Genomic DNA, 27,917 nt, shown 5'->3' with positions numbered 1-27,917 from the left:
GGAGTAGTCTAATAAGGGATATTTCCACTGATCTGTATCATTGTTAGGCTATGTGTGGAGTAGTCTAATAAGGGATATTTCCACTGATCTGTATCATTGTTAGGCTATGTGTGGAGTAGTCTAATAAGGGATATTTCCACTGATCTGTATCATTGTTAGGCTATGTGTGGAGTAGTCTAATAAGGGATATTTCCACTGATCTGTATCATTGTTAGGCTATGTGTGGAGTAGTCTAATAAGGGATATTTCCACGCTATAAATGTATAATAACACATGCCGATTATTTGTCTAAATGTTGATTATTAGCCTAGTCAAAAGGAAGGAAGCAGAGTTATACATTCACCACATTCACAAACAATTCATAATAGCATAGACTTGTCCGGATTGACTTCCGTCCCAAAAGCCTCACAGCACAGCCTAGTCTACTGCCACACTGCGAATTCTTCTCTAATCCGTATGACAACAACAACAACACATGGGAATATTCTTGTTTTAAATCATTAGATTTTCCTCAACAGGTTTCTCAACAAATGTATGACGAGTGTCTCTAACAGCCTGACCCAAACACTGCCCATTCGATCAAAACTGAATTAATAATAAATAATTACAGCCACGCTTGATGAGGTCATCTCTGTCCCCTCCCCCTCGCATGTTTACATTATGCGGTCACCGGTCTGGCATCCGTTCGGTTTTCCCCCTCAACCGGATTATCACACGAGCACCCATCAACGGGGATAATGAACGGCTTCTGTTCTGTGCCATTTGATCTTGACTAGCCTAGCTCTAATGCAGGGATTCATGGATCATATATCTTTCATCCAGGTGCCTTCTCATCTGTAAATAGATACACTGTGATTTAGCCCACTGAGATCAGATCTGTTCTTAATCAGAAGTGCAGAGCCAAAGTGCAGGCAGGTGCCATTTTCATCATCTGGCCAGATTGATTTGTTTTACTCTTGAAGCACTATGCTTTTTTATGTGCAATTACAATCTGTGACTGTGTTGTCCAGTGTTCAAGGACAAAGTTATCCACTGGATATCATAAGCAGTATGCTGTCATTCTGTCAGTGGGCTTTTGCATAAGAGTGTTTAATTAACAGTGACCGGTCAAAACGGATGTGGCAGGAGTACGAGTGCAGTTGTGCATTCCCTTCAGGCACAAGTGCCGTATACACAACCACACACACACACACACACACACACACACACACACACACACACACACACACACACACACACACACACACACACACACACACACACACACACACACACACACACACACACACACACACACACACACACACACACACACACACACACTGCATTGTTCAGGATATGCGTCCTCGACTCGATGGCTTTTCATGTGTCGTCATAATGCATAAGGACTATTATGAAGTATAATTACGAGTGAGTGAAGGACGTTTTTGACTGAAGACCAGAGCACAGCCATGGATGTCATTCAGTTCAGGGAGTGTCAGTGGCTATTTCAATGTTCCGCTTTACACAGCCAGATAAGCAGCTCTATTTGAATACATGAAGATAGGATTATTGGGAAATAGAGGACAGTGCATGTTCTCTCTGAATCAGACATACCTGATAATCAATAGCCTTGTTGGCCAATTACCTCTGTGTGAGTAATAGTACTCCCAGTAATGAATAGGGGCGGCTGGGGGGGGGGCGGATAACTAAGGTGCTCAAAACAAATCCTCCCCAGAAGGACGATGGAATTACTCCGATTCTCAGGCAATTCATGAGGGGAGATGGTTGTGTCATAATGCAGGTGAGGTGATGTTCACTGGTTAGGACTGAGGTTGTCTAAGAGCTAGAACCATTGCATTGACCCATTACCCCGCTCTGCTAGTAGGACGGACACACACACACACACACACACACACACACACACACACACACACACACACACACACACACACACACACACACACACACACACACACACACACACACACACACACACACACACACACACACACACACACACACACACACACACACACACACACACACACACACACACACACACACACCATGGACAACAATGTCCACAATGTCCAACCAAGAGCTTCCTTCCTTTTTCTTGTGGGCTGCTGGATGGGTGGGTTGTTACTTGTTTTGGCTGAGATTCACAAGAATGGAGCTCCACCCTGTTGACCGTGGGAACCTTGACCGGTCTCTGCTGTATCTATCGAGCAGCTATGTCATTGATAGCCTGGTCCCAGATCTGTTTGTGTGGTCTTGCCAACTCATATGGTCATTGGATGATAATGACAATAGGAGTTGGCTACAGCACACACCAATCTGGTACCGGGCTATGTCATTGAAGGCTGTGTCCAGGAAACGCGCCATCCTCATTATGTGCACTGAAGCTGACAGTATTCTTCTTCTATGGTCTCCGCCCCTTGACAACGATCAGAAGCTGTTTCTGAAGCTGTCTGTATGGATTCATGTGGAGCATGTTACATGAGCTAAATATGTACCAAAGCGACGACTCATGCATGCAGCCCTCTCTGACTGACAGGTCCTGTTAAAGATCTTAGTCAATCTTCATCGTCGCATTCCTCAAGCATGAAGGGGGACCTATTTGTCAAGCCTTAGTGGAACTCTGTTGTCATGTGAGAACATTTATAGAAGGGATTTTCTTCAGCAGGGCACTTAATCAATATTTTAATGCCATCATTGTTTTATATTATTCTGGTTGGAGAATTTTTCGATATCTAAGGATTTTGAAGGGGTTATTGGGGCAGTCATTCATTCATACCTTGGAGGACAGACCAGCTTGGTTGCTAACCCAAAGCCAGACATGTTTTTCTGTGTCCTCCCTTCAGAAGAATCAGGGAGTTACCCATTCAGGTTGGAACAGTGTGCCTCTGAAGTGCATTGTTTATGCTTGCTAACGCTACTGCGTTCTACTAGCGTAGAATACCGTTGATAGGATCCACTCATTGGTGTGAACTGTGAATCAGAGGCCCTTGCAGTAGGGCTGCTGTACTAGTCTCTTTAGTCCGGTCCAGGCATTGTGGAATTCTGCCTCCGTCAGGACTTTTGAAGAACATCTTCTAATCCTTATTTTTTTTAGGGACAGTGTCCCAAATGACACCCCATTTCCTATGTAGTGCACTATAGGGCTCTGGTCAAAAGTAGGGTACTATACAGGGAATATTTGGGACGCAGCCTAGATTTGCATTCAGGCACTCGCCCCTCTGAGCTCTCCTTGTCTCTGCACCGCCAGTCCGCCACTCGTTCCATGCCCTTCGAGTCGGCAACCATTTGGTCTTTCTCTCTAATCTGTTCTGTTGTTAACCTGTAAATCTGAGGCAGGCTGACTGGAATCTAGAGCTTTCTTTCTCTTTCGAGGCTAGCTATACCATTGCTAGTGCACTCTAACCATCACACACACACAAATGCACATGAACACACTCACGTGTACTCACTCACGTACACACACACACACACACACACACACACACACACACACACACACACACACACACACACACACACACACACACACACACACACACACACACACACACACACACACACACACACACACACACACACACACACACACAGAGAGAGAGTATGCCCTACCCATCAGAGAGGGCTATAAGAATAACACCTGTCTGAAATGGTTACTGTAGACGTCACAGACAGTACAGGATATATCATATAGAATCCAGGCCTTCTGAATAACTTGTCATGTACCTTTGAGGAGCAAAGTGAAGAGAAGCTATCTTGACGTGTGAACTCTGGAGGCAGATCATGTGAATATTGATGTGTTTCGTACTGGCATATTTACTGTAAATGTCAAGTGTGTAACTGCACAGCTAATGGTAACTGCCTTTAAACTAATTGAGGGTCGGCCATTGTATCACAGTTTAGGCTTACTTTAAATCTTGACAATGTGTGTAATATTGGGTAATATTGGGTCTCTTGCTCATGCACTGTAATGGTCAATAGATCTAACCAACAGATCAAAGAACTTTAAGGTCAATACTGTTTGTTGTGCGTTTATTCCAAATGACACTATACATGTAAGTATTTGCAAGCTATGAAGCTTTAGGCAGAAGACACTCTCGCTCAGCTAGGCTCAAATACCTCCATAACAATGCAAGTACAGTCACAGCAATATTTGCTATTGATTAATGAGGTATTTGTTTCCCTGTCAAGTCTGCTAAGACTCATTATCCTCCGGATGACGAGCGTGTTTGTATAAACTAGTGAGCAAGCTATGAAGCTTTAGGCAGAATACACTCTCGCTCAGCTTGGCTCAAATATCTCCAAATATCTCCATAACAATGCAAGTACAGTCACAGCAATATTTGCTATTGATTAATGAGGCAATTAATCATTAATCAATAGCAAATATTGCTGTGACTGTACTTGCATTGTTATGGAGATATTTGAGCCTAGCTGAGCGAGAGTGTCTTCTGCCTAAAGCTTCATAGCTTGCTCACTGAGTTCCATGTTGTAGCCTACTGTTACTAACCCTTGTTTATACAAACACGCTTGTCATCCGGAGGATAATGAGTCTTAGCAGACTTGACAGGGAAACAAATTGTAGCGTCTGACAGGACTTTTTCTATTGTGTATCCCAGTCAGGGAGCCCAAGCACCACCACCCCTGTCAGCCCTGCAGTGAACAGGATCACTCGGCTAGCTACACAGGCACAGCTCTTACATAATTAGGAGACTACGTGAATTGTGAAGCCAGTGTCCTGGAGAGAAAGCTGCATTAGTGAATTAGTGCTAGGAGTCTCACGTTTGTATTGATTTATTTTATTTAACTAGGCAAGTCAGTTAAGAACAAATTCTTATTTACATGGATGGCCTACCCCGGCCAAACCCGAACGACGCTGGGCCAATTGTGTGTTGCCCTATGGGACTCCCAATCATGGCCGGATGTGATGCAGCCGGGATTCAAACCAGGTACTGCAGTGACGCCTCTTGCGCTGAGATGCAGTGTCTTAGACCACTGCGCCACTCAGGAGCCCCCCAAATTGGAAAGTTGACACTCTTTCCAGGCTCAGCTATTTCAGAATGAACGTGAGAAAGACGGATATTGAAGTTCGTGGACTGGAGACAAATGCCGTCTAAGATTTGGCGGATATGTCCAATTTCAGGTTCACGTGTAAGAAAAGTCCACATGTGAAAACCTCACTTTCACATGTGGAATTGCATGTTCACAAATATAACATATCAAACTTGCAATTCCACATGTGAAAGTGATATTTTCATGTGAAAGTTTTTCACATATGAAACTGCAAATTAGATTTTTACACGTGATTGTTTTTCACATATGAACTTGCAATTCCACATGAGAAAGTGAAAATCCAATTTGCAGTTTCACATGTAAGAAAACTCCAATGTTTGTAAATAAAGTAAATGTAAACAAACACTGTATAGTATAGCAAGGAAATACTTTTTAAATGCGAGAGCAAATGAATTGTAAATGGATGCACAACTACATAAAACGCCTCCCCCTTCCCTGCTATTTGACTTATCTTTGGTTATGTTACCCTGGCCTTTGCTTTCCCTGTTTTGGAACATTCCTTCCAGCAACATAGCATCCCTCTACTGGTTTGCTTCTGAAGCTAAACAGGGTTGGTTCTGGTCAGCTCTGAACCAGAGACCAGATGTAGCTTAAAGTGGTGAAAATGTGAAAAATAAATGTTTGGGGGGAAAAAGAATCCACAACAATGTAAATGTGAAACGACACACGTTTATTTCTCCACTTGATTTAAAAACAATAATTATAAGGGTGATCACAAATGTAAACATTGCTGTCGTATAGAGATGGAGCCTAAGATTGGTCTTCTGTCAGATTTCATATATGGGGTAATATTTGTGGGGATGTGATCATCTTACTGATCATCTTGAGCTTCTAACAATGTCATTGTTGGATCAACTTGTTTTGCAAGTTCTTTCTTCAGAAAATACTTTATTTCAACCGGACATACGGACATTACCATACACTATCCCTCCACAGTTGTCAGTGAGTGGATGAGGCAATGTAGGCTGTACATCCTACTATAGCCTAGTGGTTGCAGTGTTCCTTCGCTTCATCAACATCAAAGCGGGTTGCTGCTGCTGTGTGTGTCGATGAGCTTCCAGCTAGCACAGAAATAATTCATCCTCTCGGAAGATTTCAATTTGCTCGCAGAGTGAGATTTCAAAAGGGGGGCCCATTTTCTAGCGCTTGATTTGAGGGACGACGGGAGAGATGGCGAGCAAATAGAAAGTCTTGTTCTAATTCATAATTTCACTCCTCTGTTTTATAATCTAATTGATGTATTACCGGTTACAGTGCAGAAGGAAGACCCACCAGAAGGATGAAGGCTTTATATCCAGTATAATTCAGTTAATTCCATATGTATGGTTCTTCTACCCAAGATTATGTTGCCAATCAAATGCCCCGTTTCCCAACATATTAATCCGGTTTACTTTTTGGGAAGAATTAAAAAGCATTTGCATGGTTAAAAGGATTAGGCAAATCCTAAATCCTCTATAGAATTTGGAAATAACAATCAGCAGAATAAGGAGAAGGCCTTACTTTGCGATCCTATTTAAGAGGTATGGCTCGTTGCTCGCATGCTGACGGAAATGGGTTACCCTTCTAAGTTTGTAGTATAGGAACGGGAGTTTTTCCAGACCACTCAAACTAACCAGGGAAAGCTCTGGGCCCTAGTAATGCTGGTATGTTGTTGGTGCAGGAGGGAGGAGGATTTAGAAGGATAGAGGGTTAGGAAGTTGTCCTCCTCTCCCACGCGTTCAAGAAGTCCATGCTCAACATATTGCACAGCCGAGGTGGGTTTTGAACGAGGACCGGAGAGAAAGAAGAAAAGAGAGGGAGAGGCCACAGAGTGACAGACGTCATGCCAGATTCGTAGTGTTTGGAGTCATGTCAGCTATGGTCCCCTCTACAGCACCCAGCTGGTGTAAATCATGCCAGTCACACTTACCTCAGACACTGACTTCTCACAGGGGAGTGGAGGTAGCCCTCCAGCCCACCTCACTGGGAACCGGCACTCAAAGTGTGCAAACTCTTAAGGTTCCACAATATTTGACGAGGCTGTGTGTGGATATTTAAACGTTTTAACTGAATTAATCAGACCCAGTTTCTGTTTATTTTTGTGAACTTTTGACCCCACTTAAGGTAATGACTAACCGTCGTTACATTTAGCTGATAATAGGTTTTATTGAAGCACTTTTGTGGAATTCCGCCTCAGACACGCTCATGGGTAAACAAAAACATAAATGTTTAGACAGAAAACGGGGGACATTAGTTACCTTTCAACCTTTTATGCTCAGAAATTTGCTGCCAGAACTATAACCAGTCATTGTTTATGTTACTTAGGGAGCAAGATCATTGCTTTTAAAATGAATGTGATCGTTTTTGTCGCCCATCCTTATGATGTTAATTTGGTCTCTTAAGCACTTAAGTTGTATGCATATCCATGCTCATTCACAGCTCCATTAAATATGTTATTAGTCACGCTTTCAACGGGGCTTGGCAGTTCAATCTCTCTGGTCTTCCCCACATAATATTAGCCTTCTGAAATAGGAGACCATTGATGTTTCAGATGGTTCCAGACCTGTAAATTCCTTTATGTGGACCTGTAACTCCAAAGCTCCAGGTAGAGTGATTAACGGCTAATAGCAGATGACAACGAAGTGCTTTGAAGTAAGTTGAGTGGCTGAGTTAAATGTAACATATAATCTAATACCAACAGCTAATTTATGGCGGAGTGATTCCCTATAAAGTAATGGTCATTGCTGTATACACCCAGGTTTGTAAATGGAGATCGTCTGAAGAGCTCACCCATTCATGAATTTGTCATCCAAAACATTGGACAAACACTGTAGTAGGGTCTCGACAGAGTGCTACACAGGAATTTAAAACCAAAAGGACACAGAGAGGAAGTGACCAAATACCAGAGCCACATGCTGTCTAATAGCTTGACCGCCTGACCCCTCACTCTCAAAACACGAGGGGCCCTGAAACGCACACGCCAGCTATTTACAAACCTTTTTTTTATTCTCTCTTCCCACCCCCTCATTCTCGCTATCTTTCTTTCTCTCTGTCACTCCTCTGTAACTTCAGAATAACTCTGAGCCCGTGGCGTGGTGCCGTGCCCTAATTATATCACCAAACAGCTGTACCCCACTTCCCGGACTAGGTCGTTGCTGAATGTGAAGGGCTATGGTAGGAAACTAGCTCTGAACTCCATAGCTGCTTCCTATCCTGCCATTTCCACTCCTCTCAAAATAGCCCAGACAGGCTGCTTTATGCTCTCTTGGTCTTCTTAAAGTCCCAGTCACCAGACCCATCAGCTAACATTAGAGCCAGGTCCCATTCAGTTAAAGGAATTGGTACTGTTTTTATAGGCCACCTCAATGTGTTCTCCCCTCTGCACCGATCAGAAACATCACTTGATGGTGGTGGCCATCTTGTCAGAAATATCTTGAACCAAATGTTGTGGTAGTCATTTGTTGGTTAATGAAGCACTTTGAACTCAACCTCTGACTGTCCACCAAGTGTCCTGTTGTATTATTGATCCACAGGTTCATAGTCCTGAACCTTGGCTCCATGGAAGATAGTTGCCAAGCTTGTCATTGCGGTAAACTGTCCTAAAATAGTCACGAGTTTCACTAGCCTTCCATGTTGTGGATGACGGAGGATGTACACCAGGGCTATTCAACCATAATCTTACAGGGGCCAGATTTGAAAACATTTTTTAAAAATTTTTTTACAAGGGGGACAGATATTTTCTACATGAGAATACTCTTCCTAAAACCGGTATAACAAACTATGCACTAACACAACTATAATCTTATAAAGCACTTTTATTCAGATGAAATGATGCTAAAAGTTCATTTGAAGTGCTTTAAGATTAGCCTTATTTAGTGCATCAAATAGTTTAAATAACGGAACACATTTGTACTTATAACACAGTTAACCTGCATCACATGAAATCATTTCTACTTTCCTGTCCGTTAAACAAACATAGCTTCATCTTTTGTTTTCGTTTACACATAGTAAACATTTAATGCATGGCATATCTCAGTTGACTAGCTTTTGCGGGGGAAGTCTCTCGACCTCCGCATCAGTAGAGAACTGGTCTCTATAACAAACAGTACAACCTCGGTGGGGACTTAACTTTGCAACGACATTTGAAGAGTTTATCCTTCAGTTTATCTAAAAACTCAGACGTCATAGGAGTGATCTGTACTGATGATGACCGAATGTAGTTGTGCAGTGTAGAGAATTTGAGCATTTTTTTTTTTTTTTTGGGGGGGGGGGGGGTAAAATCTAAGGAGAAAATACAATAATGCATGTCAATCATGTCAATAACTGTTTTATCCCTCTCCTGTAGTCTCAAATGAAGTGCATCCAATTGATTTGAAGATGTCACTAAAAAAAAACCCATCTGATTCAAACTCCTCATCAAGCATTTTCGCTAGATATGTGTCGGCGTTCTTGTGGCGGCAATCACGGTGAAAAGAAACGTATCTCCTCCTTAAGTTCACATGGGCTGCTCTCTTGACACCATTGTTACCCTTGCTTAGCCACCGAGGATCATTGCATAAAAATAGATCATGACTAAGCAGACTAAGCAACAAGCAATGTTGCAAGCTAGATGTGGATTGCATAAAGTTTATGATAGCCATAACTGAGTCCATGGTGTTTTTTAAAACCACCGCTGAGTTAAGCGCAAAGAACGCTCTGGTGTATCAGGCAGTGTAATGATCTCATCTGTTATGTGTTTTATTTTGCGATATTTGTAAATCATTTTGTACATAATGTTTCTGCAACCGTATCTTACGGAAGAAAAGAGCTTCTGGATATCAGGGCAGCGATCACTCACCTCAGATTAGACAAAGATTTCTTCAACAACAACAACAACAAGCAGGACTCACACGATATTCTCCGGACCCGCAGAAGGCAACTAGGAAAGCTGCCGTTACCGTCTATTACTCGCCAACGTGCAATCAATGGACAATAAATTAGACAAGTTACGGTCACGAATATCCTACCAACGGGACATTAAAAAGTGTAATATCCTATGCTTCACGGAATCATGGCTGAATGATGACATGGATATTCAACTAGCGGGATGCACGCTGCACCGGCAGGATAGAGCAGCACACTCCGGTAAGACGACGGGGGGCGGTCTGTGCATATTTGTAAACAACAGCTGGTGCACGAAATCTAAGGAAGACTCTAGATTTTGCTCGCCTGAAGTAGAGTATGTTGTGATAAATTGCAGGCCACACTACTTGCCTAGAGAGTTCTCAGCTATACTTTTTGTGGCTGTTTATTAACCACCACAGACAGATGCTGGCACCAAGACCGCACTCAGTCAGCTGTATAAGGAAATAAGCAAACAGGAAGCCACTCACCCAGAGGCGGCGCTCCTAGTGGCCGGAGACTTTAATGCAGGAAAACTTAAATCCGTTCTACCAAATCTCTATCAACATGTTAAATGTAGAACCAGAGGGAAAACAATTCTAGATCACCTGTACTCCACACACAGAGACTCATACAAAGCTCTGCCTCGCCCTCCATTTGGTTAATATGACCACAACTCTATCCTCCTGATTCCTGCTGACAAGCAAAAATTAAAGCAGGAAGCACCAATAACTCGGTCTTTAAAAAAATGGTCAGATGAAGCAGATGCTAAACTACAGGATTGATTTGCTATCACAGACTGGAACATGTTCCGGGATTCTTCCGATTACATTGCGGAATACACCACATCTGTCACTGGCTTTATCAATAAGTGCATTGAGGACGTTGTCCCCACAGTGACTGTACGTACATACACCAACCAGAAGCCATGGATTACAGGCAACATTCGCAGTGAGCTAAAGGGTAGAGCTGCTGCATTCAAGGTGCGGGACTCTAACCCGGAAGCTTACAAGAAATCCCGCTATGCCCTGCGACAAACCATCAAACAGGCAAGCGTCAATACAGGGCTAAGATTGAATCATACACATCCGACACTCGTTGGATGTGGCAGGGCTTGCAAACTATTACAGACTACTAAGGGAAGCACAGCCGCAAGCTGCCCAGTGACACGAGCCTACCAGACGAACTAAATCATTTCTATGCTCGCTTCGAGGCAAGCAACACTGAGGCATGCATGAGAGCATCAGCTGTTCCAGACGACTGTGTGATCACGGTCTCCGTAGCCGACGTAAGACCTTTAAACAGGTCAACATACACAAGGCTGTGGGGCCAGACGGATTACCAGGACGTGTGCTCCGGGCATGTGCTGACCAACTGGCAGGTGTCTTTACTGGCATTTTCAACATGTCCCTGATTGAGTCTGTAATACCAACATGCTTCAAGCAGACCACCATAGTCCCTGTGCCCAAGAACACAAAGGCAACCTGCCTAAATAACTACAGACCCGTAGGTAGCACTCACGTCCGTAGCCATGCGGTGCTTTGAAAGGCTGGTAATGGCTCACATAAACACCATTATCCCAGAAACCCTAGACCCCTAGATGATGCAATCTCTATTGCACTCCACACTGCCCTTTCCCAGCTGGACAAAAGGAACACCTATGTGAGAATGCTGTTCATTGACTACAGCTCAACGTTTAACACCATAGTACCCTCAAAGCTCATCACCAAGCTAAGGAACCTGGGACTAAACACCTCCCTCTGCAACTGGATCCGGGACTTCCTGACAGGCCACCCCCAGGTGGTAAGGGTAGGCAGCAACACATCTGCCACGCTGATCCTCAACACTGGAGCTCCCCAGGGGTGCGTGCTCAGTCCCCTCCTGTACTCCGCGTTCACCCACCACTGCATGGCCAGGCACGACTCCAACACCATCATTAAGTTTGCTGACGACACAACAGTGGTAGGCCTGATTAGAGGTTGACCGATTAATCTGAATGGCCGATTAATTAGGGCCGATTTCTAGATTTCATAACAATCGGGAATCGGTATTTTTGGGCGCTGATTTGCCGACTTAAAAAAAATATATTTTTGTATTTTTTCATATACCTTTATTTAACTACGCAAGTCTGTTAAGAACACATTCTTATTTTCAATGAGGGCCTAAGAACGGTGGGTTAACTGCCTTGCTCAGGGGCAGAACGACAGATTTTCACATTGTCTGCTCGCGGGATCCAATCTTGCAACCTTACAGTTAACTAGTCCAACGCAATAATGACCTGCCTCTCTCTCGTTGCACTCCACAAGGAGCCTGCCTGTTACGCAAATGCAGGAAGCCAAGGTAAGTTGCTAGCTAGCATTAAACTTATCTTAGAAAAAACAATCATAATCACTAGTTAACTACACATGGTTGATGATATTACTAGATATTATCTAGTGTGTCCTGCGTTGCATATACTCTGACTGAGCATACAAGCATCTGACTGAGCTGTGGTAGGCAGAAGCAGGAGCGTAAACATTCATTCAAACAGCACTTTCCTGCGTTTTGCCAGCAGCTCTTCGTTGTGCGTCAAGCATTGCGATGTTTATGACTTCAAGCCTATCAACTCCCGAGATGAGTCTGAGTGAAATGGCTGAGATGAGTAACCGAAGTGAAATGGCTGACTAGTTAGTGCACACTAACTAGAGGGACGGAAGCTATACTGTTACACTGGCAATACTAAAGTGCCTATAAGAACATCCAATAGTCAAAGGTTAATGAAATACAAATGGTATAGAGGGAAATAGTCCTATAATTCCTATAATAACTGCAACCTAAAACGTCTTACTTGGGAATATTGAAGACTCATGTTAGAATGAACCACCAGCTTTCATATGTTCTCATGTTCTGAGCAAGGAACTGAAACGTTAGCTTTCTTACATAGCACATTTTGCACTTTTACTTTCTTCTCCAACACTTTGTTTTTGCATTATTTAAACCAAATTGAACATGTTTCATTATTTATTTGAGGCTAAATAGATTTTTTTGATGTATCATATTAAGTTAAAATAAGTGTTCATTCAGTATTGTTGTAATTGTCATTATTACAAATTAAAATAAAAAATCAATTGTCCGATTAATCGGTATCGGCGTTTTTGGTCCTCCAATAATCAGTATCGGCGTTGAAAAATCATAATCGGTCGACCTCTAGGCCTGATCACATACAACGACGAGACAGCGTATAGGGAGGAGGTCAGAGACCTGGCCGGGTGGTGCCAGAATAACAACCTATCCCTCAACATAACCAAGACTAAGGAGATGATTGTGGACTACAGGAAATGGAGCACCAAGCACGTCCCCATTCTCATCAACGGGGCTGTAATGGAGCAGGTTGAGAGCTTCAAATTCCTTGGTGTCTACATCAACAACAAACTAGATTGGTCCAAACACACCACGACATTCGTGAAGAGGGCACGACAAAACCTATTCCCCTCAGGAAACTAAAAAGATTTGGCATGGTTCCTGAGATCCTCAAAAGGTTCTACAGCTGCAACATCGAGAGCATCCTGACCGGTTGCATCACTGCCTGGTACGGCAATTGCTCGGCCTCCGACTGCAAGGCACTTCAGAGGGTAGTGTGTACGGCCCAGTACATCACTGGGGCAAACCTGCCTGCCATCCAGGACCTCTACACCAGGCGGTGTCAGAGGAAGGCCCTAAAGATTGTCAAAGACCCCAGCCACCCCAGTCATAGACTGTTCTCTCTACTACCGCATGGCAAGCGGTACAGGAGTGCCAAGTCTAGGACCAAAAGGCTTCTCAACAGTTTTTACCCCCAAGTCATAAGACTCCTGAACAGGTAACCAAATGGTTACCCGGACTATTTGCATTGTGTGCCCCACCAACCCCTCTTTTACGCTGCTGCTACTCTCTGTTTATCTTATATGCATAGTCACTTTAACTATACATTCATATACATACTACCTAAATTGGCCCGACCAACCAGTGCTCCCACACATTGGCTAACTGGGCTATCTGCATTGTGTCCCACAACCCGCCAACCCCTCTTTGCACGTTTCTGCTACTCTCTGTTCATCATATATGCGCAGTCACTTTAACGATACCTACATATACATACTACCTCAATAAGCCTGACTAACAGGTGTCTGTATATAGCCTTGCTACTCTTTTTTCAAATGTTTTTTTACTGTTGTTTTTATTTCTTTACATACCTACACACACACATATTTGTTTTTCTTTTTTCGCACCATTGGTTAGAGCCTGTAAGTAAGCATTTCACTGTAAGGTCTACACCTGTTGTATTCGGCGTACGTGACAAATAAACTTTAATTTGATTTGTTGTGATGAACCAGCTATGTGAAGCTAACCAATATAAGGATTAGCCACAATAGTGCACTTCAAAATAAAAGTATGGCATAATTCTACTATTTGTATTCATTTGCATCAATGTCAATGACATACTTTTATTTTGAAGGCAAACCACAAATTCCACTTTTGTGCCTAATCCTTATTGTGGCTAGCTTCACAACACATAACCCGGTCCGGTCGAGCGTCACTAGCCAGATGAAGCTAGCTGGCTGCTTATAACATTAGCTTTGGGCAACAGGGTTAAGTAGCTGTTTAGCTATTTATTTTCATGAACTGAAGTTCAATTTCAATAGGCAAACAACAAGTGGCAACCTAGCTAATATTTACTCAGACAAAATCCTAAATCATTGCTAAGAATAATGAAAATGACTGCAAGCTAAAGCTAGCTACCCCAGAAGTTGTGGTCAAAGAAATTATGCTTTATTACCAACGCGGTATTGTAAACACATCCGTCGTGGACAGCTTTGACAGTGCTACTGTATCTTTTTTGACACGCAAAGACCCAAACGGCGTTCCATAGTATGTATGGCATGAAGCTAATAGCAGTGAAGCTATTACTGTGTAACTCCGGAAGGGAAACATCGGAAAAATAGCGCACTTGGTAGTGTTAACCGGTGCTCGACCAGTCGGCGAAAGCCAACATCACCAACGACAGAGAACGGTTGATTTTCAAGGGCAATGAATTCCAATATCTTTGCTTTAATGGATTTCCCCTTTGAGTTGTCTCGCTGAAATGCTCTTACTCTTTCAAATGACTGCTGGACTTGTTGACTCCTCGATACACACAGCAGATATTGTGGGCTAGTTTGGGAATGCTGTGTTGCACGTATATCGCAACGTGGCGTCGTTACGTCATGTACCTTCGTTGTTTATATAGGTATGCAGGTCAGCTTTGACTTCGGTTTTGCACATCGAGCGTTAAACTAGACATCGGCCGATACCTATGTCGGCATTTTTAGCTATTATCGCCCAATTTATTATTTTTTAAATTTCACCTTTTTAACCAGGTAGGCCATATTCCGATATGTTCACCGATATATCGTGCATCACTACTCCTTTTGGCACTAAACCTCACATTTTTGCTGGTCATTTTGAAGAAACCTTTTTGGTTCCAAGTTTAGAACCCTTTTGAGTTCCATGTAAAACCCTTTCCATAGAGAGTTCTTAATGAAACATAAAATGGTTTCTACCTGGAACCAAAAAGGCTTCTCCTATTGGTACCGCTAAATAACCCTTTTGGAACCCTTTTTTTCTAAGAGTCGAGGCCTTGAGAGATTACACATTACTCTTTTGGTCTGTTGTGTTCTTGTAGAAGCTATAATTAGAGCTCTTGTCATTATGCAGAGAATCTCTGAACGGTTGAGTGGGACCTTAAAAACCCAAATACTATACAGTAACAAACAAGGACTTTGGGACTCTCCTTAATTGTATGTTTGGTGTTGAGACTGTTCACATGATTACTGCTGGAACCTGATGTTGTTTGCCTGAAGTAATGGCCCTGAAAATGACTATGTTTGACAAAACAACCTCCGTCATCCTCCCACCTACAGTACCTCACGCAGGAACACACGCAGTTCCAGACATTCCTATCTCCAGAAACTGTCAACAAAGTCATAATGACACAAAATGACACCAATAGTGGTGCCTGGTTTTCATCAATGTATGATCTAGCTACATTATATGCGAGCTTGTGGAATGTGGCGTTGTAGGTCGGTTTTCCACAGAGAAACAGTTTGAACCAACTCTTCTGTTCATCTCTCTGTCTGCTGGCTCCAAATCACTGCTGAGTTCGAAACCTAACCCTCTGGGAGTGGATAGGAATTTTGGCTGTGTTACTCGTTAGTGCTGTACAGAGAGAAGAGGAATAGCAGATAGCAGAGATGTTCAAATGTGGTTTTGTCATGACTAACCAGCCGTCCAGGCACAGCTGTGTTTTGCAATGGGCATCTGGCCAACAACAAGGTCATGCGATTGAAGTCTCTCTATTGTAAGCATGACTGTTTAAACTGTATCTGATTATCGGATGTAAACCCCCTCTATCTACTCTTCTAGGGCTGTGTTGGTCTTGGAATGTGATGTTACGGTAAATTCACGATTGCATTGCACTTTGTTACTGTTTTTTTTCTTCTTTTCTTTCCATTGTCATTTATTTTTCGTATTGTTTTTGACGTGTCCATTACCCAGCCAGTCACTACTCACTTCCTAGAACAGTGAAGTTGTCAATGAAATCCCTGCTAGTCAGATACATATCGAGGACTGTTTAACAAATGCTCCAATAAATATTGATTCAATTAAGGGGACTTTTGGCACAATCAGTTGAGTTTGTTCGTAGAGGGTTTGTACACATCGAAACCTACATCCACACCATTTACAGCTACTCAACAGTTACTCCTCCTAGCTAAATGCCCCGTCCTGCCGCCGTGTAAACACATTGTGACAGGGGTGTATTTAGTGCCATGAGGCCACCTCACATAGACCAGTGGAGGATTAGACTGGGCTGCTGCTCCCAACCCCCAAGGGGGAGGTGGAGCAGGTTGCCACGGCTGACTGGTCGGTATGCCGGATAGAGTGCTCAGTTATGAATGGATGGCAGCCAAGCTGCATGGCCCAGATATCCAGTTGAGGGTGGCTTGTGTGTGAAGGTTTTATCACTCCCTATTACTGCTGGGTGTCTCAACCAATCAAATACTGGTGTGTGTTTGTTTGTGTGTGCGTGTGCGTCTGCTGGGCATTTCATCACCACGATGGCTTTGATAAGGCTGACAGCGCTTGGGAGGAAAGCGGCTAGCAAAATGCCAGGCATTGTTCCATATCCAGGCCAGGTGACAGTAGAAAAGTCGTGGCAGAGACCCTAACAGAGACATGACTATTAATAGGCACATTTTTATGCTATGAGAAACCGCCTGTAATGATGTGCGCTGAGAGTTGGGAAGCAAGTTCAGGGAGCGAGTGTTTTATTAAATAAACGTAACATAATACAAAACACGAACAAAGCACAGACATGACACAGAAACAGAAACAATGACGCCTGGGGAAGGAACCAAATGGAGTGACATATAGGGCAGATAATCAGGGAAGTGATGGAGTCCAGGTGAGTCTAATGACGCGCAGATGTGCGTAACCATGGTGCCAGGTGTGCGCCATAACGAGCAGACTCGTGAACTAGAGGCCGGAGAGGGAGCACACGTGTGACACCACCTTTAAAAGTTGTTTTCGGCCCCAAATCAGAATTATGTTGCTTAACTAGGCCATAAATTGTAGATGTTGGATGCCCAATAATGTTTCAACCTCAGTTTAGTTACATTGTAAACCCTGCACACATCTCTTCTCTCATTTGTTGTATGTATAATAATGCTCACAAGCAAGCAATTATATTTTGTGAAGTTAAAAAGTAACCTGCAATGTTGTGTTTGATTGAGCTAATGCGGAGTGAAACTGTGTACACGTGAATTAGTGATATATCTGTTTTATCTATTTCTCTCTCACGCCCGTTGTCGCTTGAACTCTAGGAACTTGAAAACAAAGTACAAATACACTCATTTCACAGGCTGGCAAGCCCGATAGTTGGAACTTTTAAACCCCGACATGAGTACGTGCACGCCCGCACGAGCACACGCACGCACACACAAATACACACAGTGAGAGCCTTTTGGCGCAGAATTGGTGGTTGTTGTTTACACTGCGCTTCCTGTGTGTCTGGGGCCCCACCATAGCCCCTTACATCACCCCATTCGGGGTGAGAGTGTGAGGGCCGAGAGAAGAGCGAGGGGGGTGACAGTGAGGTAATTCATTAGTTCCCTGTCCCGCTCAAATGAGATGCAGACCTATTCTCTTTCAGCCTCCCGAGTTCCTCTTTACTCTCTTTCGGAGCAGCCCTTTTCCCTTTCCACTCTCTGATTTCACAGCTCGGGACCTGATGCTATTTCCTAGCCTGTTTGCCTCATTTCCATTTTGCAAGAGAACCAATACAGAGTTCCCACCCAGTTTACTCAGTGCTCCTTTTCTGTCAAGTTCAGTTTGAAGTCTATTTTTATGCTTGGGCTTCCAAGTCCACATATCACTAGCCACTATTACCAGTGGTTGTCTTGCTGTGCTCGGTCCTTTTTTGCCTGGTTTGGCAGGAGACGGGAAGAGAGATTTGCTTGAGAGAGCAATACTTGGATCTATGAATATTTCATTCCCTCCCTGTCCTGTATTTCCATCATGTCCTGGGCCATGCCAGTGCCAATGATAATACCCATGGTTTTATGTTTGGGTGCAGATGAGTGACTCACTGTGTTTGTAAGTGATCTAATTGGTTGATGTCCTGGGACCAGGATCTACATGGGTTTTACCCATGTGCTTTTCTGTGGATAGTGGGGAATCCAAGCCTGGTCTGGTATCTGTTTTCTTGCTAAATCCTATGGTCATTGTTTGGCGTGACAATGACCAAATGAGTTGGCAAGGCACTAAAGACGTCACAAACTGATCTGGGACCAGGCTAGGGGATTTCTTAGTTTCACATTCCCATTGCCTTAGTTGATGGTTTGCTTGAGTAATGTTTAGTCATACTTTGGCGTTTGAGTCATATGTTTGCGTTGTGGATGAGACAACCTCATCGCTCTTTGTTCCTCAATGCATGTATGATGACACCGCCTCACAGCGGTTTGAGTTTGAAGAACAGGTAGCCAACAGAAAGGGGTGTGGTATACACACACACACACACAAACCCAAGTCCGAATTCCCCACTTCTTACGACTGCCAGGGTATCAGGCAACCACAGCGCATTTAGGCAGTTACTTAAGGCCTGAGTGAACAGTGTTGAGATATGAAATACCTTACATTCTAATGGGATCAACTTCTCAAGGACACAATGATAACATGTTTTTTTGGTTTGATGGCATTTACAGCTTTCATATGTATTTTGGGCTTTGAAAATAGAAGCATGCATGCATAAATGCTTTTTGTATTTTCTGATTTTCAGGCTGCCAAATTATTTTGATAATACAAATAGATGTTCATTTTTTGTCAGGCCGTGGGGCTTTTTGTGTAATTTTTAATCAAAGATATCACATCAGTCATTTTTATGTAAAGTGTTTGATTTGAGACATTTATTTGGTATGACTCACCAGACCCCAGGAAGCTAGTTGATTACGAAAAAGGCAGTGGTTTCTCCTCTGAGAAATTGAATTAGTGACATTTTCAGTTGCGATGTTGTAATTTGCACATATGTCAGTGGCCTCATCACCTACTATATGCAGCTGTATTTCAGACCATGATATGGAAAGTCACTTAGAAGAGCTAGAGCAGTGAAATTACAGTTTACCTCTAGACCTGGAAAAGATGCAGTGCAGCAAAGTCCTGACATCCTCAGCCTCTTTAAACAGACCATATCGCTGTATTCTGATACCAGAGGCGGCGCTCCTAGTGGCCAGTGATTTTAATGCAGATGAACTGAAATCTGTCTTACCTCATTTTTACCAGCATGTCACCTGTGCAACTAGAGATGAAAACACTTTAGATCACCTTTACTCCACACATAGAAACGCATACAAAGCTCTCCCTCACCCTCCATTTGGCAAGTCTGATCATAACTCTATCAGTGACCGTACATACATATCCCAATCAGAAGCCATGTATTACAGGTAACATCAGCACTGATTTAAGCGCTACAGCTGCCGCTTTCATGGAGCGGGACGCTATTCCGAGCTCTTATAAGAAATCTGACCTCCGACGAGCCATCAAACAGTCAAAATGTCAGTACGGGACTAAGATCTAATCCTACTACACTGGCTCTGACGCCCATCGGATGTTGCAGGGCTTGCAAACTATCACAGATTATACAGGGAAACCTAGCCGTGAGATGCTCAGTGAAGCGAGCTTACCAGATGAGCTAAATTTCTTCTATGCTCTCTTCGAGGCAAACAGCACTGAACCATGCATGAGAACACCAGCTGTTCTCGATGACTGTGTGATCTCACTCTCCATAGCCGATGTGAGTAAAACCTTATAAAAGGTTAACATTCACAAGGCAGTTGGGCCAGACGCGTACTTAGGGCATGCGCTGACCAGCTGGCATTCAACTTGCAGGGCTTGACATTAACCTGTTTATCCACTTGTTCTTCAGATCTGTTGTTGTGTTGTTTGATGCAAAAAAATGTACAAAATATAATGTATTATTATTCCCATACCATTATTACAGAGAATCAGACAAATTATGCTACCCTCTGCCTAATGGCTACTTAGCTTATTCAAGCCTGTCTTAAATTACTACACTGCCCCTTTAAGACAAAAAAGCTCTTTACCTGACTCACTTTTCAAAGATGTCTAGACATGAACACATTTTGGGCTCTTGTAGAAGGCAATCACTCCCCTATTGCTGACTGCAAAGTATCTATAACTGGGCTAATAACTCACTAACTAGCCAAGGATATGAACACAATGTGCACACGTGGCTAAATGCAGCTTTCACTTTGATCACAAAACAAGCTCATCTACTCATGACCACTCATGCTGTAAACACAGTCCAGTTCAAAGTAGCACAGCAACAGGTTGCCTCACTGCCTGATGGCGGCCGCGGTGCAAATGAGTATAGTCCAAAAATATCTGCATTCCACGTCCAACATGTTTTCACCCGCGATCGTTTTCAAAGTAGCCCAATTTTCAGTGAAAATCTCAGACATGGCAACCCTGCCACTATCCCCAACAAACCTATCACCCCTTCCCACTACTTTGGCCCTAACAGATCCAACACCTGGCCGTCGGCCTGGGAGGATGGAACCCCTTCTCTTAAAACCCCCTGTAGTTCTGTGCTAAAATCTCTGACACCCAAAACCTTCTCTGCTGCTGCTACCACCAAATCAATCTTCTGAGATTCCTGTACTATTTGTGCAGTACAATTAATGACCATAGTAATAAGCGAAAGAAATCCTACCTTACTAAAAAATCCATTCTCTCTTAGCAATGGCAGTGCAATTGAGGAGTTTCACCATTTCTAAATAGTTCACTTGGTGGGATTTCCTATGAGTTAAGGAAGGATCACATACTTTCATCCAGTTCATCAGGAGGTATTAGCCAATTAATTAAGTGAGTCAGGTAAAGAGCTTTTTTTGTCTTAAAGGGGCAGTGTAGTAATTTAAGACAGTGCTTTTACACCTGCATTGTTTGCTGTTTGGGGTTTTAGGCTGGGTTTCTGTACAGCACTTTGAGATATCAGCTGATGTACGAAGGGCTATATAAATACATTTGATTTGATTTGAATTATGCTCGTGTCATGAGCAAACATAACTGCAGGCGACAGTAAATCGCCAACTATATAACTGTTTAAACAATTCACTCAAGGTGGCAGTATGCTCCCTTTCAGTTTGTTTACCATCTCATAGAAGTATTAGAAGAAAATGGACTACTTCAAAATGGAGATGGCCTCAATGGCTCTGCCCATGCTCTCACAGATGCCAGAATGGGACAGATACGACTAAGATTTTTTATAACTAACCAAAGATAGACCACAGCATGCTTTTTCCAATGGGAACAAGTGAATCATAGTGGGCAGAATAAGCAATGAGGTGGGCAGAGCCAAGCACGATCTAGTGAGATCCTATTGACATGTTCTAGCGTGCGTGTGCATATTTCCGTTAGGGAATACCTACTCTATGACGTGCCCGTGTGCAATAACTCAAATTTGCATTTGCACTCTTTCTTTGCACTCCTTTACACTTTTCCACATATCTTTGTCTACTCTGTTCATAACGGATTGTAATTTTGGTAACAGAAAACTTTATTGAGATCTCACTACCATCCGTTGAAATATATGTCTCATCTCTGGATATGACTTTTAGTCCTCTAGCTCTAGGCCTTATCATTGGGTTTTTTACAGAAATATTTGGCAATCGACTAGGAATTCTTTGGAGATCGCGATCGACCAGTTGGTGACCACTGCTCTAGAAAGTTGCGTGAAGTTCAATCTCGTGCGTCCCTCTGTGGGCTGATATTTCTTCTGCACGGCAGTCCCTGGGAGGCAGTCTCGGGGCTACTGTGCGGGGCTATTGTTTGTGTAATACAAATCAAATCAAATGTTATTTGTCACATGCAAATATAACATGTGTAGACTTTACAGGGAAATGCTTACTTACAAGCCCTTAACCAAAAGTGCAGTTTAAAGAAAAAAATACACGTTAAGAAAGTATTTACTAAATAAACTTAAGTAAAAAAAGAGAAAAAAAGAAAATAAATGACAAATAATTAAAGAGCAACAATAAAATAACTGAACTGGACAGTGTACAGGACCAGTATGCCTCAGATTCCTGAAGCTGGTCTGTCCCACTTTCTGGGCCTTGACCTGGCCTGCTCAACCCTCTGCTTTTCACTGTTTGTCTCTATATACCCACAGCAGTCCTGGGCTCAAATACTATTTGAATGCATTTCAAATACTTTATCCGTGTTTTATTCAGCTTGTCTGGTACAATGGGACCATTAGAATAATCACGACAGTGCAAACGCTACCCATCTTGCACTACAGGCAGGTTGAAGTAAACTCTCAAACTATTTGAAAAATGTCAAATAGTATGTGAACCCAGGTTTGATAGAAAGTAGCGACCCTCTTCAACATGGAAATCTGCAGTGTCATAGTGTTCATTATTTAGATTGATTCCAGTGGCACTTCTCAAGGTCTGTGCAAGGCGGCATTTAGAGTGGTAGAAACACACCAAGAAGTCGGTGTGTGTGTTTGCATGTGTATATGCGCACTGTATTTGGTCTCTTCAAAATGTAGAGAGACCAAACAAAGAATGTGCCTACTGCTCACTAAACAGAGTTCCAGTTTATTCTGTGAGTAATAATGAATGATTGTGAAACAGTTATTTCTAAGACATTTGGCACTTGAATATACACACAGCTGGACAGCAGTGTCTACATCATAGCATGCCTATTGCATTCACTTCTTGAATTAAGTTGTTTTTAGCCGTTTTTATACTCAGAAGTCTTGGGTCACTGTTCGACGCCAGAAGGCAGTATTTTAATGGTTATTCGACAGTAAGTCGAGTAATGGTTATGTTGGAATTCATTGAGTACATCGGTGCAAATATCAGATTTGCATTTTGAAAACCACAGTGTGTTAAATTGCAGCTAGCGTGTTAACATTTTGTTGCTGTGCTGTGCTGTGCCCCAATCCTGTCAGGGTAACTGGCATGGGGTTACCAGGCTTGTTGCTCAGTGCCCGTATTCATAAAGCATCTCAAAGTAGGAGTGCTGATCTAGGATCAGCTCCTGTTTGTCCATGTCATCTTACTCATTATCATATTAAAGTCCAAACTTGTCCTAGAACAGCACTCCTATTCTGAGAGTACGGGCACCTATGACTAAAAGTCACTAAGCTAGAATATTATTCAGTGAGACAAATAGAGTGTCTATTCTCTTGGTCTTTGTATCAGCAATCCCTTCTCTGTTGTCCGAAAGTGCAGGGCTGCAGGCAGCCAGAATATCACATCCATAATGACCCTCGTTTCTCTCCACTGCACCAAAATACCATGGAATATTAATCAGCCAAACCTCCCCTAGCCTGCAGCACAACACAAAACAACACCTCTTCTCATTTCCTCTCTCTTACGCTTAGTAGTATACGGTTTAATTTGTATTCAGCATACACAATGTGCCTCCAGACTGGGCTTTCTTGCAAATGTATATCGTAGACACTACACTGTATATATCATGCAGATTATCACAGCGGTCGCACTCAGCACTGCTACCCATTGTGTTCTTTATGACCATAAGTCTTCAGGTGTTAATGAGTATGCTATGATATGCTCCCTCAGAGTACAGCACCATAGTGCCCTCAAAGCTCATCACTAAGCTAAGGACCCTGGGACTAAACACCTCCCTCTGCAACTGGATCCTGGACTTCCTGATGGGCCGCCCCCAGGTGGTAACAACACATCTGCCACACTGATCCTCAACACGGGGCTCCTCAGGCGTGTGTCCTCAGTCCCCTCCTGTACTCCCTGTTCACTCTTGACTGCACGTCCAGGCACGACTGCAACACACAACAGTGGTAGGCCTGATCACCGACAACGATGAGACAGCCTATAGGGAGGAGGTCAGAGACCTGATCGCGTGGTGCAAGGAAACAACCTCTCCCTCAACGTGACCAAGACAAAGGAGAAAGGAGGACGGAGCACACCTCCATTCTCATCGATGGGGCGTCCACATGACCAACACATTCCTTGGCGTCCACATCACCAACAAACTAACATGGTCCAAGCACACCAAGACAGTCGTGAAGAGGGCACGACAAAACCTTTTCCCCCTATGGAGACCGAAAAGATTTGGCATGGGTCCTCAGATCCTCAAAAGGTTTTACAGCTTCACCATCGAGAGCATTCTGACGATTTGCCTCACTGCCTGGTTTTGCAACTGCTCGGCTTCCGACTGCAAGGCACTACAGAGGGTGGTGCGTACGGCCCAGTACATCACCGGGGCCAAGCTTCCTGCCATCCAGCCACCCTAGTCATAGATTCTAGTTGCCATCCTCTGCACAAGCTCTCTCTCTCCCTCTTTCTGTTTCTCTCTCCCTTTCTCCATATACCCCCCCTTTTTTATATCTCTTCTCTCTCTCTCACTCTCCCCCTGTCTCTGTCCTCTCTCTCTCTCTCTGCCCTCTTCCTGTTTCCCCCTCTCTATATATCTTCCCCTCTGACACTTCTCCCTGTCATTGCAGTGTGTTTGGCAGCAGGCCCGTTGCCATACAGAGACACCAACAATGGCTCCTCTCTCTCTGAGTGCATCACTGAGCTCATCCACCGCGCTGGCCCAGTACTTATTTAACAGTGGCAGGCTTTGAGCAGGGGACCGCTGTGTATCTGTCTCGTCTCAGCTGAGCTCCCCCCGTAGACTCGTCTCAGCTCATCTCGCATGCCAGCACTCTCTCTCTTTCCATCGATGTCTCTGTCGCTTTCTTTCTCTCGCCCCAGTCTCACCTCTCAAGGAAGCCCATGGCGCCAATGTCCTACTAAGAGTCATCAGAGTATATGCTCTCATTCCAGAACTGATAATATGAGCTTTTCCATGAGCTGAGCTCTGGCTTGTCTTTTCCATACGGTGTGATGTCTATGTCAACAGAGGGATGCAGGAGAGCTCAGTCAGTTATGACTAGAGGAGTAGCTAGGAGGGACTAGAATGTTTCTCGTCTTTGCTTAACGTAACATAAGTACATGTATCACTCTCGGATGATGTGAGTCAATTAAAATTAAAAGTTTAAATGTCAAATGGTGTTGATATTGATATACAATATGCTTCATGGAGTGGGTCCTTCTTTTTTTGTGGTAATAATGCATTGGTTCTCCCTGTTGACTTGGTTGGCCACCCATGCCCACCCACTCTCTGTTCTTTGCGGAGGTTAGCAGCAGGTTGCCTGAATGCCGGTCTTATTTCCATCACTACCTCAAGCAGACCATAACATGTATAATTGACACAGGTTTCTCTCTGCCAGGTGCATGCCAGCTTCCCACAAAAATGCACAGTGTATGTGATGGAGGAGGTCTGGTTAGCTGTGTGTGTCTCTCTGTGCCAGGTAGACTGTACAACAGATGACTGAGAACGACAATGTCAATATGGAGGAGACCTGTTCCCATAGAAATAGAATGACTAGATGGGCGTGTCCGTTCTAGTCATTCAATTTCTATACACACACCTACTGTTCAGTATCAGAGTACTCTTCAAAACAATATAGCTATACTGTATAGGCTACATGCAGCTAGATTCGATACTAAGTACATCATATTGAATTTCCAAAGTTATACACTATTTGCTTCTTCCAGCATTGCTGCACTGTGTGGCATTATCATACTTGCCACTGTGTTGCACAGAAGAGAGTAAATCTCCTGTCAATGGTCCTTTGTGACGTACCTGCTCCACCGTCATTGTTTTTAGCCCTGGATGAGTCATTTAAAGCACGTTGCCCCAGTGTTTACCCTGAGAGACTATATGGAAGAAACTTGGCTCAATGCTGAGTGTTGCAGAGGGAATGTAGGGTGACAGTGCTGAGTGAACAAAGGATCCAAACATTTCTCCCTAGGCCTTTGTGAGGCCTCCAAAGCCTGGGCAAAGTTATGTTTGAGCAGGGAGCTTCAGGCTCAAGCTGCCAAGTGTGAGTCACACTGCCACTGAGGCACTGACCCAGCCGTGGAGCTCTCGTAACCAACACCCTGTCCAACTGTTTCTATTCCTAAAGGTCTTTGCAGGTGCAACCTGGGATCCCATTGTCTTATGTGGTCACAGGATGAAATGCACACACAATCAAGGCCCACTGAACCTGTACACACACAATAACACACTTAGTGCCACGTAAGCCAGGGTTCAATTTACTCAAAATGATACTCAACAAGACCAGACACTACTTTTTTAGTATGAAACTACAGAGTACGCTTTTAAAATGTTCTCTGGCTAAATGAATGATGACCTTTGTCATAAAGAGAGGAACCTGCAATTATTTTTTCCCCCTCCTCTCACTAAATCAATCTGTTCCTCCCCAGTAGAATCATCAAGAGGCAGAGAGGCAATTACCTTGTTTTGTTCTGCCAGGGAGAGAATTCACTCAGCCCTGACTGTCGATAAATCAGCCGGTCGTTCTGGGAGAGAGGAGTGTGGGGTAAAGTTAGAGAGCCAGACCAGAGAACCGAGATCTGGTATTAGAGTGCTAGTGGACTCAGCATATCTTGAGTCATTCAGACTTTAAGGTTTGCCCGTGGGTGAGATGTATCGTTCTTGTCATGCTGTGCTTTATCATTCTTGTGTGTTTATAGTTTTACATTATTGAGGCTGAGAGTTAGTTGAGTAGCTCAACGGAGACCACAATGCACAATGCCTGTGTTCTCTGTTGATCTCTTACTATGGCTTGCTGGTACGGTATGTATGTACAGTATACTGTTAGGTAAACCCCCATGGAGAAGGGGTTTCTTAATAGACCTTGATTCCACCTGTTGCACCTGTTACATCCTAGACTATAAAGTAGAGCAATTCAACGTCACTCAGACCCACCTCCAGACAAGCAGTTGCTTTGGAATGAGGACAGGTTGAATTCCATCTCTATAATGTGGTGTGTTACACTTCTCACTCCGCCATTTTCTCACCTGGCTTCTTTTTGTTTCTTTCTCTCTCTCTGACCAGCTCCCCACCCGGCTCAGGACCCAATCCCCACAAAGCAAGACACTGAGGGGTTGACAAGCCACCCTAAAACAGGCCCAGCCCAGATAATGGAAACCTACACGAAAAAAGACAAAGAAAGGAGAGTGGGGACCCCCACGAAACTGGACGTCATCCCGAAGTCACCTGCTACACCGACATCGCCCATGCCTGGCTCAAGTTCTAGCCCCAAACGTAATAAAGGTAAGTCTCCCTATACTGTGGTGTTACCGGTAATAAAGGAAATGGTGTGAAAATGTCTACCCATTAGTATGTGTTTATATCTACCATAGAGCATTTCAAGTAGTTTATGACCATTTTCAGGGGTATGAACACAGCATTAGATATCCATGGTTGTATAATAAAGGCTATCTTCAGCAGTGCCCTGTGATTATTGAGCAATTACCTCAGTGCTCAGATGATGTCATCCGACCCCTTGGGAAAACAACATGGTTCAGTCCAGA

The 27,917-nt window shown here is 43.5% G+C and overlaps 1 protein-coding gene across 9 annotated transcripts in view; it reads left to right on the top strand.

Annotated features, from left to right (window-relative positions):
* The window catches only part of LOC123997599 (MAP7 domain-containing protein 1-like), a 69,638-nt gene that overhangs the window by 967 nt on the left and 40,754 nt on the right, over positions 1 to 27,917 (top strand). For all 9 annotated transcript variants that reach the window (XM_046302002.1, XM_046302000.1, XM_046302007.1 and 6 more), the window contains exon 2: positions 27,439 to 27,657. In XM_046302002.1, the coding sequence (XP_046157958.1) occupies positions 27,439 to 27,657 (219 nt within the window). The remainder of the gene's footprint in view (positions 1 to 27,438; positions 27,658 to 27,917) is intronic.

Source organism: Oncorhynchus gorbuscha, linkage group LG15 (assembly GCF_021184085.1).
Source record: "Oncorhynchus gorbuscha isolate QuinsamMale2020 ecotype Even-year linkage group LG15, OgorEven_v1.0, whole genome shotgun sequence".
In the NCBI taxonomy this organism is placed as follows: domain Eukaryota; kingdom Metazoa; phylum Chordata; class Actinopteri; order Salmoniformes; family Salmonidae; genus Oncorhynchus; species Oncorhynchus gorbuscha.
The sequence above is the reverse complement of the archived record's forward strand: the minus strand, read 5'-3'. Positions and strand labels throughout refer to the sequence as shown.